Raw genomic sequence first — 12,446 nt, 5'->3', positions numbered from 1 at the left:
ATTTTTATATGCTCAAAAAGGTGGCACGTTGCCTTGTGGCTGAAGACCTATGGAGAGGGTTTGCTATAGTACTTGCGAGTACATCAGGTATTCGTGATTATGATGTGTATTTAAGTGAGATCGGTGAAATCGACGTTGTGCCCTGGTACGACCTCGATACCTTCGATATGCACGTACGATGGGGTGAAACACCACTTACATTAGATTTCAGTGACATTGGAACTTTGAGATTCTATGCTAAATTTGGTAGACCTGCGTGGAAGGAGTACGTTGACAGTGGCCGTGAGAACAAACTTCTGGCGGACGCCAGTTCTAAGATTAGTGGGAGAAGCAATGACGGGCTATCAAAGCATCATATCCTTCTTGTTGTATACGCCGTGCCTTTGAATTTCAGTTTTCGTACAAAGGGAAGATTGGTAGAATCACGAATGGCCACAGTCCTAAGTGTGTCTGATAAACTTGATGATCTCAAGGTGGGATATCCTAGTGAGCCTATTCTGGTCATGGCAGCCCATAAAATCTTGGAAGGCGAAAACGACCTTGATCTTATTTCACACCTGCTTAGCGACAAGGTCCTGTCTCCTGCGAATGCTAGTGAATTTATCGCGAGATGGATGTTGCTGGATGTTCTGAAAACTGCAGGTTTGCGCGATGGCTTACAGAGCAATTACTGTCGTGTTCGTGATCTTTTCAATGGCCTCAATGAAAAGTATCACGTCACCTGTAGCTCTGTCCATCAAAATGAACATCAGTTACTTAGTGAGAGAATACATATCAACCACTGGATGACTCTTGACTCTGAGTGTACTATACAGATGTTGGCGCTCGGATTCTTGAGAGGCTGTGGATTTTGCTTTGAAAGAAGAGACAGAGATTTCGATCTCGTCATCCCCATATATTTGGAAAGCAGACAGATTGACCTTACAAACATCAGACTCTTTGAAGGGGACGAGGATAGTCAATGGGGATTAGCAGAGTTAAGTTTAGTATCTCAAGCATTCAGTGTTCTTCTCATTCACGTCAGTGAGAACGAAAATTCACGTAGCGGTCATTACGCCTCCATTCACGATAGGATGGCCGAAGCAACGCAGCTGATCTTTGGTCGATACAAGCCAATTATTAGTTTGCATATGAAATTGAGAGCAGGACCACCTACCAGTTTCGATCAGAAACCCAGGTATAATGAGAATTGGGCTAATGTCTTCACAAATCAAGAAGATTGGGCTGATATCCATATGCAAGAAAGAGAGGCTGTGTTAGCTCAAGACTTTAATCTTGCCTATGACCTTCATGTCACAGCCCACAACAATTCAAACAGCGAATTCATTGATAAATTGCAGGAAGTGGTTCATTTGGCTGTGGAAGGTAGCGGGGATCCTTCAGAAAAGATTACGTTGCAAAGGAATGCGTCGACTGGTTATCGTAAACAGACAGAGGTGATTAGGGAAGCTCGTCAAAAGAGACAAGAGCAGCAGCACAATCTAACAGAAGGCAATGAAGGTCAGCGACATCATGAGGCCCAAGTAATGGGGATGTCCTCCATTGTTAGTCGATTACGCCCTCGGCCCGCAAACCAACTGTTGGATAAGCCTAGCTCTGCGGTTAATGCAGAGGAATCATTGGCACCCGACAATTCAGAAAGTAAAGAACCGACAAACGGAGCGAAAACCCTTAAGCGAAGGGCAGCTCCTGTAAATCGTCCTAGAAGACGTCGAGGATCTGGTCCTAGATAAATGTCTAAAATTTATAGTACAAATTTAGTATCTCTGATCTTATCGATTTTAGTTGCGTTAGTACCGAATAAAACCCCGTGTTGATGTTTTACCGGTTTTCGAGCATTAATATCGGAATATTTGTTTTGTTTATCCTCATCACAAGAACCGCAAGGAACCAAGTACTTGCCCCTTATCTACATGTCCAGAAAAATCGACATACGTGAGCTCTGCACCAGACATGTTCTGCCAGGCAAGTGACGAGGCCATTGAATCCCAGTTTCAGGGATAATGAATAATGACCAGAATGTCGAAACTCACATTTTCGGTGCTTTCAGTGATTTGCAACTGAATGGGGGGTTATACTTGGTAGCCAGACAACCTTGGTTTGGACGACTAGATATTGTCATAAATATATTTTTATCAACCTTGCAACAGCAGGGTCCTGCAATTTTGCAGGATGTGAATCACATAGACTTGACTATGTCAATGAAGAAGGCAATTCGTGTTGCGGCATTAGACTTTCTGTAACCTTTGGAGCCCATCATTGTAGTTTGTTCCCATAGTTTGATGGTCAGCATGGTTACCATTATCCAAAATATAGCAGTTATACTCAGCGTCTAAACGCAAGCCATTAGAAACGTTTCATGTACATGTATTTTTCAATAGTTTTAGTATGTATTACGTCGCTGCAAAGTACAACTTTGTAAATCTTGAAGTAGCAGTCGGCCGCAGGCCGTGAGGGATCGCAAATACCAAATGTCTCTATTTCAATCAGCAAAACTCGTAAGGTTTATACAGAATAACACACATAATGGCAGTAATATTATTGATTGCATCTGATTATCTTCATTAGACGCCTAACTTCCAAAACTCAGGCTGTGCAGTTTCCCCGCTTATCGGATAATGCTCTAAGCGAGACTACCCCGCTCACCAAAGATTTGATTGTATTTTTTTAAACAATCTAAATAATATTGGCGATGGAGAGGTATAGTAACAGTGTTGCTTTTTAAGATAGCTTTTGACGCCAAGTCCTCTAGACGGCAGGCAAATACTTTGTTAAAGAGATCCCACCCCACATTGAAGTCGGTATTGGCTGTCCGACACTTATCATCATTCCCCTGAGATTCCGAACCTCAATCCATAGTAATAGTTTTCTGCTGTGCCGAAGCTTTTATTTTTTGTCTTAAAGGATATTAGGAAATAAAATTCTGGTCAAGTTCGACAATTTCAGGCTGCCTATTCGCAGGGTCAATCAACTATTTCAACTGGACTGAGGCTCAGTCCATACCATTCTATGTCATGGAGTGAACTGGTCACTGTAAAAGAAAAAGCCATACAACCACTGCATACTACCTGCCATAAGTTGGCACTCTAAAGGAACACTGATATTTTAGTGCAGAGACCGAAGCTCTATACCATAAGAATTGATTGATTCCATTCCACACAGCAAACTCTCGTCATGTCGGAGCAAACACTGGTCCGTTTTCACGAGGGACGATCTTTAACGATATGTTTGACGAACATGATGTTGCCTGTCAAATTACCGAAGTTTCTACCATCAGCGTTTACAATCAAAGTGAATCTAATCTTTCTGGGACTAGTATGAGAGCCCCATTTTACCAAAACGTTAGATTTTTTTTAGATATATTTATAAGACTATATTCGTAAATAATCAGAAGGTCAGGATGTAGTTAAACTTTCCATAGCAGATCAGCGTGGGGTCTGGGGCAGAGCTCCAGCCGCCACAAGTATACTCGTTCATTGAGAGACGCTTGAAAACCGATACCCAGTTGGCAAATCACAGTTCGCGAAAAGTATTTCCGAAAGATTTGGAAGAGTAACCGATAAGACCAGTCACCTGTGGGCTTGTTTCATTCCTCTTCCCAATCTGCTGATGAGTGATTCCTCCCAACTGGGAACTGGCATGAGATAGGGAGACTGCAGCCAGTGTTGAAAATCCAATGCAGGTGACTCATGCGCTGCAGAAACTGCCCGCCAACGCGGCGGTTACCCCTGAGATTTCTGTGTACGGTCTCTTAATGCACATCCATGTCGACTGCCCATGTTACCTGTAATGAAAGGTAGCTCATTACACCTTTTTCTACATGGGGTATCCAATTGGGGGTATGTAAACAACCCTGCCGCATTTGTGCTTTGTTTCCTTGCTGTTTTGATTGATGACTTTTTTTTTTCTCTTGTGGTTCTGTGGCAACCCCTCTCTCACAGTTACAACATTGAACTCGTGTGACAACAGCAGCTGAGTTTCACCCGAGATCTCGTTTTATGATACATAGTAGTTTAATTGTGAAAGTAGCTACTTTCAACAATTGACCTATCAACTACTGATATTGACTGTGGTGTCTACCGCTCGAGTTTCTGCTGTTCGACCTTGTGAAAGACATCTTTACGCCAACTTCTTAATCCACAGCTGGAACGAACCAACTGGGCGTCTATTTATAATAGTTTCCCAGTTGGTCTTATTGTTAGGGGGTTAGAAATTGTGCACTGTTGTTATTGTAGAGAATGCTGTCTAATAAACTGGGAAGAAAATCTGTTAGCTCCTCGAATGAACCTTCTCACAATCCAACACCTACTATCAAAATTAAACAAGAATTGATCCAAGAACCGAATACAAGACATATTGAACGTCAATCATATATGGTGAAACTATATGTGCCAAAAATATTTACCAGTAAATCTACTAGAAGAAGGCACATTGTGTACAGCGATGACGATGAGGATGAAGACTACCAGGACAAAGAATATAAAGATGAAGAGTATCAAGATAAGGAAGATGTTGATATGGACCACTGTGACGACAGTGAACTAAAACTGCCTGGTTCTAAATCTGCGAGTAGAGGTGGTTCAAACTCGAATTTGCAAACTATGGCGAGACTTGAAACAAGACATGAAAGCAAGGACTCGGTAAGCTCACTTTCCTCAGTCATCAGTTCTATACCCAGCTCATTTTCCGACTCAGAGGGCATTCCATTGCTTCTGCGTCATACAAATCTTATGGCACAAAATCCAGACTCAAGATCATGTTCGAGTTCTCGTAACTCATTGCCGAATCCTCCCCCTAGTGCCGGGTATGCCGATGCCCACACCACTTCTCTTCAGCTTTCTATCACTCCTTCATATGATTCTAGCGTCACTAAAGGAAGATATAAAATTACAGCCCAAAACTCGAAAGGATCAAATCCGTTACCGTCACCACCGCTACCACTACCAAGCCGACACCCCCCTGGACCACCGCCAAATAAGCTACAACAACCAACAACTGTCGAAGAAATTATCAAAGATCCATTAACTACAAAACAATTGAAACTATACGAAAAGTTTCTTAAAAGCGAGTCATTACATAGAAATAATCAGATCAGAAATGGAATGACTAAGAAATTTCCTCTTGGGTCACGCATTTTTTTCGGTCACCCTCGAACCGTCTCAAAGCAACAGGTCTGGCAATTATTTTATAGAAATGGGCGTATTTTTGAAATCTTCCATGACTTAGACCACTCGCTCATCCAATATTCTACTCGAGGTGATGGAGACCGCGCCATTCTTCAAGTCGGAGACTTGACTTTTAGAGGTGAACCTATTGGTATGTAACCTTCCTTGTCTAATAACAAGAACCGATATATATTATTGGAATCAGAGTAGGTGACTAACCTGTATATAGACGTCTCAGTTTCAGATCCCGTGGATGACAAATATGGAAACGCATTTGCACGTCGTTTGGACACCTCCTCACATAACAGCGGACGAGTTTATCAGAGAAAACGTACCAGTTCCAAATCTCCTTCTCCTGATACAAGACCATATGGTCAACGAAGAGCTCGACCATCTGAATATCCGTATGTCGACTATAGAACGAGTAATCGCACTGGTTACGATTACAACGATCGCGGTCAGGATAGAGGTGATCGAGATTATCGCACACTCGACAAAAGTGAGACTCCTCGACCCCGTCCTCCGCACCTAACGTATATAGAGCGTGAGAGAATGACAGCCTTCAAAAACAGAAATAAACCAAAATCGCGACCATTCCAAGCCAAGCCAACCAGATTAGCTGGTTCTTGGAATATCGGAACTTCAAAGTATTCGGCTGGGGACCTAGCTCCCGCGGCTTCCAACTCAGGGAACCATAATGGAAGCCCTCCTGGAGCGGTACCATCTGAGACAGTTCCTTTGGAATTAGCAACTACACAACCTGTTGTTCAAACATCAGCCCCGTCAAAAATACTTGTACAAGAAAATAAGGAGACTGCGGATTACGTTGTTCCCAGCGTCAACGTTCTTAAACAACTTCTTCACACTCCAAGCGAAAACGATATTGGAGGATCCTTTAAAACGAAAATCGCGTCTACATCTACAAGTACGGAAGAGCGCACCGAATCAACTGAGAAAGATTGTACAACATCACCACAATCTGAAGATCTTATACCACAACTGAAAAAAGCTGGTGTGGTTACACCAAGTGAAACTTCAAATGAGAAATCAATTGAGCAGCAAAGCTTGTCATCAGACAGCCTCGATCTGGCCAGAAAAATGTCACAAGTTGTTTTAGCCGAGTCTCCTAGTGACACACCGAACAAGTCATCAATTAAAAATCCTGCCGAGTTCACAAATGAATGTTCAGATGCGTCCGTTATTGATCTGACTTCAATTGTAGAAAGCAACTCTACCCCAACAACAAGCTCTAAAGAAAGCTCATCCAAGAAAACTAAACTCAGAATTATTTTTCCTAAGAAGTCGTCTGACGCCAATAATTATAAGTATGAAAAACCGGCAAAAATACCAGTCAAAGTAACCAAATCACCAAGAGTCACTTCTTTTAAACCAGTTAGTACATATTCCACAAGAAGAGGAAGTACAGCATCAACAGGGCAGAATGCTCCCAAGATCAGTTCAAATTCCAGATCCACCAACGATTCGACAACAACTAATAATAAACCCACTATATATAGTCCAATCGAAACCAGTTTCAAAGGGGATCTTAACATGGGGCACTCACCGAAATGTGTTATCTTGAGCGTTGGATTTGTTGACCGGGACTATTTGCGCCATCTTGAGTTGGGATTCAGATCTATTGGAGAAGAGGTTGAGATACAGCTCATATCGCCGGCAATCCCCCTGAAACCAGTTATTGAAGGCACTGCCTATAGTGGAGCAGGAACGCTAGTCATAGTTGATCCAGCACGTAATCCTCCTGGCATCATTGATATCCAGATATTCGAGCATTTTCCCAATTCCCCAATCCGCTTTACAGAATACTCTTCCATCACTGTACAGGATGCTATTGGTCTCATGATACAAGCAAAATACAGCTCAAATCCCCCTAAATTAATACCCCAGGGTAGCGGTCCTGCTACCCGACAGGATCCAAGCACCAGTTCTCAACCTCAAATACACAATAATGTCCCCAATTCTAGTGAACCAACAGCTTTCTCCGCTTTCCAGCACACACTACCACACCCCACCACCGATGCAGACAAGCGGGCCCTTGCTGCTTCTCTGCTTGGAGCACTCCAGTCCATCGACCCTGCCACCGTTCAATCGGTCATCGCCGCCCTGCAATCTCATCAGCCAGCTCCATTCTAATACCCCAACAATACTGGAATGTTTATACTTGTCTCTAATATACAGGTATCTCTCACCAAATAGCCTCCGGCGGCTGGGGCTCCGCCCCAGATCCCGTTGCTCCTGCTTCGCAGGAGATTGCTGGGACCGTCGACGAAACGACTCGAGCATAGCGAGAGGAGCCGGGGGGTCTGGGGCGCAGCCCCAGCCGCCGGAGGCAGAGTTCCCCGAAAGAATCACGACAGCAGACGCCCCTCGAGGTTCTGGACCTCCTGTTGCCGTAGAGATATTTCGGACTCGAGGTTTTGGACTTCTTCTTGTAGACGACGGATTTCTTCGGCGGCAGTTTTGGCATCCTGGAATTTGGGTTGGTCTTCGGGGATTAGGCCACGCGACTCGACTGTGACGTTCAGTTTGAGCAGCTGGCGGCGTTGGGATTCGACCAGCTCTTCGTATTTGAAAATGTTTTCGTTCAGTTGGTCAGCTTTGTTGCGGTAGTAAGCCACTCGAGAATCCAGTCCCTCGATAGGATATATTTGAGCCAGTCGTTCGGCTGCTGTGCATAGAGCGTCGACTGATAATTCATCACTGGAGTTGATTTCTGTCGGCAGTCCTGCGGATGACGGTTTGTGAGAAACTCGTACCGGCTGTTTTGATTTTCCAGAAATTTGAAATAGCGCCTGTTCTTGGTTGTCTGCATCCTGGATCAATGAAGTGATTTCCGGCTTTAGGATTACGGCATTCGTGAAGATTCCTGGTCGTCGGAATTTGATGGACTGAATTGACGCGTTCGTGTCTTTGATCTTGGACGTGAAAAACTCCATCTGAAATAAATAATAATAGTAATAATAAATAGGTCCTTACGGAAGAGCACAGGATGCAAACAAAATTCTGATGCAAAATTAGATCGTAAATTTGGGTGTTGAAATAAATTTTAAGAGATGGATGTCAAAGTGAAATCAGGGGAGATATAAACAAATGGTGCATTAATGCAGATCGCTCATGTTGAGGTGGAGATTCAGATAAGTGTAATATTTTGATGCTTCACTATAGTTGAGAGACAGCTATCACGATTTGGTAGAACTGCTTGAACTTGGTAGTCAAACCAGAAAATTTGGGTAGATACCCAGGGGAAATCATTACACTTATATCCAAATCACTTCAGGTGCTTCTAAAATTGTATTTGATTAAGGTTATTATTCTACTTTCACCCCAGCGAGCTCAATTCACACCAGAACAAAATTGACTGACTATGACAATTGAAGAGGCCATTACGCGGCAATTGGACAGTTACCATCTGCTTTTAGAACTAATAACGAGACTTCACACCCTGTCGAGCTCTAAGGAGGTTCGTCAGGAGCTGGCAGATCTAATTCAGAGGCGGATCAAAGAATATGATACAGCGACGGAATCATTGGAAATTCAAATTGAAAATCATGTTAGCCAAACAGACCCAAATAGAAAAAGATACTTGGTCTCCTTAGATAGGATACGAGAGAACCTACGGCTTGCCAAAGTAAGGTTCAGAAAAGCGCAAATACAATCCAAGAAAAATACAGAACTTGCATGGATAAAAGAGAGAGAGCTGATATTCAGGCCACCCAGAGAAGATGACAAGTCTAAATCGTCAACAAATGGGCATAGCAAAGATAGCGGTGGCAGTGGCAAACGAGAACTAAGCACTCAAGACATGCTAGTTAGCAAATCAGAAGATATCACTGCCAAGCTCCGACATGTCCATCAAATGGCACAGACCGAGGTGGTGAAATCGTCATTAAATATAGACGAGCTCGACTACTCGACAAAAACACTACGAGAACTGGAACATAAATACTCAGCTTTCGACGTCATGCTGAATGGATCACAGCGACTAGTTCGCCACCTCGAAGAAGCCGATAAATGGGACAGAATCTACATGCTTGCCTCACTCGGGTTCCTGGCTCTCGTAGTGGCATGGATCCTATGGCGTCGTATTTTCAAGGCTCCAACAATGCTCGTTCTTTGGGTCATGCTAAAATTCTTCCGTTTAGTACGTCCTTCTCCCAGCGATATTGTAAATGCTAAGTCAAGTATATTCACAGCACCGGTCGCCGAGACCCAAGAAATTGCTGCTTCAGCTGTATCCTCTTCCTCGGAACTTGCATCCGCTTCTGGAACAGTACTTGATTCCATTTCTTCTGTCACCGAAACTGCAGACGAGCTCATCGAAACACTTGCTTCCGTACTCTCAGAAGCGGTCTCAACAGCCGCCGAGACCCTGTTAGCTGCTACTAACAGAGCTGAGCCACTTCCCGTACATAATGATTTATGAGTTTTTTCGATTATCTACTATTAAGTTAACAGACTGCCTCCGGCGGCTGGGGCTCCGCCCCAGACCCTGGTTGCTCCTGCTTCGCAGGAGATGGCTGGGACCGTCGACGAAACGACTCGAGCGCAGCAAGAGGAGCCGGGGGTCTGGGGCGCAGCCCCAGCCGCCGGAGGCAGCCCGTTTTTACAGTCGATGCAATTGAATAAATTAAGTGAGCTACTCCCGCCATTTCACATGGACCTCGTCGGTGCGGAATCGCTGAGTACAGACGGAGTCCTCGAGCGAGGTGCGGTAGCCCATGCGGTAAGAGAGGAGGCCAGCGTGTGCAATCATGATTCCGTTGTCGATACAGAATCGCTCGTCTGTAGCGAAAATGCTGCCACCTCTGTCACGGGCCATGATTCCCATCATGTCTTGCAGTCGCTCGTTGCATCCTACACCGCCTACTATGAGCACTTGGTTCGAGTTGACATGTGCCATTGCCCGCTCTGTGATCTCAACAAGCATCGCAAATAGCGTCTCCTGTAATGAATAACAAAGATCACCTTTTGTGACCCTACTTCCGTCTTCTCTGAATGTTGCAGCAGTATTCTTTTCTGCGAACAGGTCCGCTGCTAGAGCATCAACATATGCTAACACTCCGGACATTGACAAGTCCATGCCTTTCACTGTGTATGGAAGCTGAACATAGTGTTGACCTCTATAGTAATGTTAGTCAGAATTCTGGTATTTCGATATTTTGAAGTATTGTCATCGAAGTCCTGGCATCGAACACCATCTTCATATATTCTCACGAATAGTCAAGTCACACTTACTCTTTGGCCAACTGCTCGATATTATATCCAGGACTGGGAGCATTTGGGATCTTTAACGTTCTTGCAAATCTATCCAGACAGTTTCCAACAGCAATGTCAAGAGTTTCTCCGAAAATTCTGTACTTTTGATGCGAGTAGGCAATAACTTGTGTATTACCACCAGAAACATATAGTACAACAGGGTTATCAGCGCCAGTAATTTCTCGTCCCATTTCAATGTGACCCACACAGTGATTCACACCTACTAATGGTTTCTCCCACATAACACTAATAGCTCGAGCAGCGATTACCACACTTTGTAAGGGAGCACCCATACCAGGCCCCTGAGTAAAACAAATACAGTCGATATCATCAATACCAACACCACTTTCCTGAAGAGCTTGTTTGATTAGTCGCACAACCCAGTTTCTATGATGTCTTGCTGTGTCTCTAGGAAGAAAACCTTCTCCAGGAGGTGTGATATAAGTATCACGAATATTGGCCAAAACCTCAGCACGATTGCTAGGTGAAATAGCACCCTTGCCATGTCTAATTATTCCCACCCCTAATTTATTTGCCGAGCCCTCTAGGCCAATAGCAATATAGCTGTCTCTGCCTTCTCTACAGTAGCAGTCCAGATCAACCATACTCAGTCGTTAAGATATGTTTACAGTCTGAAGAGATGATATAGATCTTTGGATCTTGATGACTACTCAGGCATGAAAAATAGTCTGCACGTGACTCAGCTGCGTGAAGCTATAAAACCGTGAAGCTACCGGGTCATCTATCTCCAAACTATATTACAAGCTTTACAGAATTTCAGTAAAATATTACCCAATTTCGCCAGGCGAAATTCAAGATTTAGTCATCAGGTTACTCCAAGCAGCCCGCGAAGCGGGCACAACGGGTCTGGGCGGAGCCCAGCCGCCGGAGGCAGGTGGCCAGTACCAGTGGATTATTTCCACTCTCAAATCAGGAAACTCAATTCAGGTATATAGAGCATTAATTAATGTATGATCACTTTTACTGGCTCAAAGGCTGTGGAAAAGACCGGAAATTTCACTTCGAAGGTCCTCGGACATTCTAAAGATCTGCAGGGAGAACTGCCCAAACTGCCATATTTTTCAGCATGCAAGTTATAGGCTATGATAAGATAGACTGCATAACATTACATCTTACTAACAGGCCACTAAGTTTCTAGTTTCTGAGAAGAACATGTCTACGGACACATATAAACCAGCACTTATTGTGGTGGATGTTCAAGAGGACTTTCTTCCTCCTTCTGGATCTTTGGCAGTTAAAGATGGCCGGGAAGTGATTCCTATTATTAATGAGCTTATAAAGTTACCATGCTGGAGCACGGTTATAGCTTCGCTTGATTGGCATCCTCGAGATCACGTTTCATTTGCTTCTAACCATGGGCTTCAACCATTTACTACCAAAACTCTTCCTCCTCCATCATCCAGTGTAGAAAAGGAGCCACGAGAATTCATGCTCTGGCCAGATCATTGTGTTCAAGACACACCGGGAGCTCAACTGACAGACGAATTGAATCAGGAGAGAATCAGTCACATAGTTAAAAAGGGCACACTCAGCACTTCTGAATACTATTCAGGATTCCAAGACACCTGGGGCATTGACCATACTAATATGGAAGACATATTGAGACAGAGCAAGGCAACAGACGTGTATGTTGTCGGACTAGCATTCGACTACTGCGTCTTTCATACCGCTATCGACGCAGCAGCCAAGGGGTTCAACACGTTTATCATTCGAGAGGCTACCAAAGCTGTGAATTCAGAAAACGACAGCCAGACGATACACGAACTGGAGAAGCGACATGTCAAGGTCATTTCCCTCAACGGACCCGAACTAGCACATTTATTGTCGAAGAGTGACACAACCTGAGCGTCCTCACCACCCCATTTCCCCTGTTCCCTTCCTTCTTCACAGCAGTTTCTGGGACCCCGAAGCCCGACTCGAGCGAAGCGAGAGGAGCAGCGGGGTCTGGGGCGGAGCCCCAGCCGCCGGAGGCAGCGGCTCCAGCAG

General features: G+C 44.3%; 7 protein-coding genes across 7 annotated transcripts; 5 read left to right on the top strand and 2 right to left on the bottom strand.

Annotated features, from left to right (window-relative positions):
* Positions 1 to 167: 167 nt before the first annotated feature.
* Positions 168 to 1,733, top strand: AWJ20_4252 (uncharacterized protein; the record flags this gene model as incomplete). The annotated part of the gene is made up of 1 exon (XM_018881317.1): positions 168 to 1,733. One exon carries the CDS (start codon positions 168 to 170, stop codon positions 1,731 to 1,733), a length of 1,566 nt encoding a protein of 521 aa, XP_018733919.1.
* A 2,505-nt stretch (positions 1,734 to 4,238) lies between these two features.
* On the top strand, positions 4,239 to 5,324 carry AWJ20_4251 (uncharacterized protein; the record flags this gene model as incomplete). The annotated part of the gene is made up of 1 exon (XM_018881316.1): positions 4,239 to 5,324. The coding sequence occupies one exon, from the start codon at positions 4,239 to 4,241 to the stop codon at positions 5,322 to 5,324; it is 1,086 nt and encodes a 361-aa protein (XP_018733918.1).
* Positions 5,325 to 5,717: 393 nt separating this feature from the next.
* On the top strand, positions 5,718 to 7,316 carry AWJ20_4250 (uncharacterized protein; the record flags this gene model as incomplete). Its single annotated transcript, XM_018881315.1, has 1 exon — positions 5,718 to 7,316. One exon carries the CDS (start codon positions 5,718 to 5,720, stop codon positions 7,314 to 7,316), a length of 1,599 nt encoding a protein of 532 aa, XP_018733917.1.
* Positions 7,317 to 7,531: 215 nt separating this feature from the next.
* On the bottom strand, positions 7,532 to 8,119 carry AWJ20_4249 (uncharacterized protein; the record flags this gene model as incomplete). The annotated part of the gene is made up of 1 exon (XM_018881313.1): positions 7,532 to 8,119. The coding sequence occupies one exon, from the start codon at positions 8,117 to 8,119 to the stop codon at positions 7,532 to 7,534; it is 588 nt and encodes a 195-aa protein (XP_018733916.1).
* Positions 8,120 to 8,547: 428 nt separating this feature from the next.
* On the top strand, positions 8,548 to 9,606 carry SEC20 (Sec20p; the record flags this gene model as incomplete). Its single annotated transcript, XM_018881312.1, has 1 exon — positions 8,548 to 9,606. The coding sequence occupies one exon, from the start codon at positions 8,548 to 8,550 to the stop codon at positions 9,604 to 9,606; it is 1,059 nt and encodes a 352-aa protein (XP_018733915.1).
* Positions 9,607 to 10,414: 808 nt separating this feature from the next.
* Positions 10,415 to 11,044, bottom strand: KAE1 (Kae1p; the record flags this gene model as incomplete). Its single annotated transcript, XM_018881311.1, has 1 exon — positions 10,415 to 11,044. The coding sequence occupies one exon, from the start codon at positions 11,042 to 11,044 to the stop codon at positions 10,415 to 10,417; it is 630 nt and encodes a 209-aa protein (XP_018733914.1).
* Positions 11,045 to 11,612: 568 nt separating this feature from the next.
* Positions 11,613 to 12,305, top strand: PNC1 (nicotinamidase; the record flags this gene model as incomplete). The annotated part of the gene is made up of 1 exon (XM_018881310.1): positions 11,613 to 12,305. The coding sequence occupies one exon, from the start codon at positions 11,613 to 11,615 to the stop codon at positions 12,303 to 12,305; it is 693 nt and encodes a 230-aa protein (XP_018733913.1).
* Between the last annotated feature and the right edge of the window lie 141 nt (positions 12,306 to 12,446).

This window comes from Sugiyamaella lignohabitans, chromosome C (assembly GCF_001640025.1).
Source record: "Sugiyamaella lignohabitans strain CBS 10342 chromosome C, complete sequence".
Classification (NCBI taxonomy): domain Eukaryota; kingdom Fungi; phylum Ascomycota; class Dipodascomycetes; order Dipodascales; family Trichomonascaceae; genus Sugiyamaella; species Sugiyamaella lignohabitans.
The sequence above is the reverse complement of the archived record's forward strand: the minus strand, read 5'-3'. Positions and strand labels throughout refer to the sequence as shown.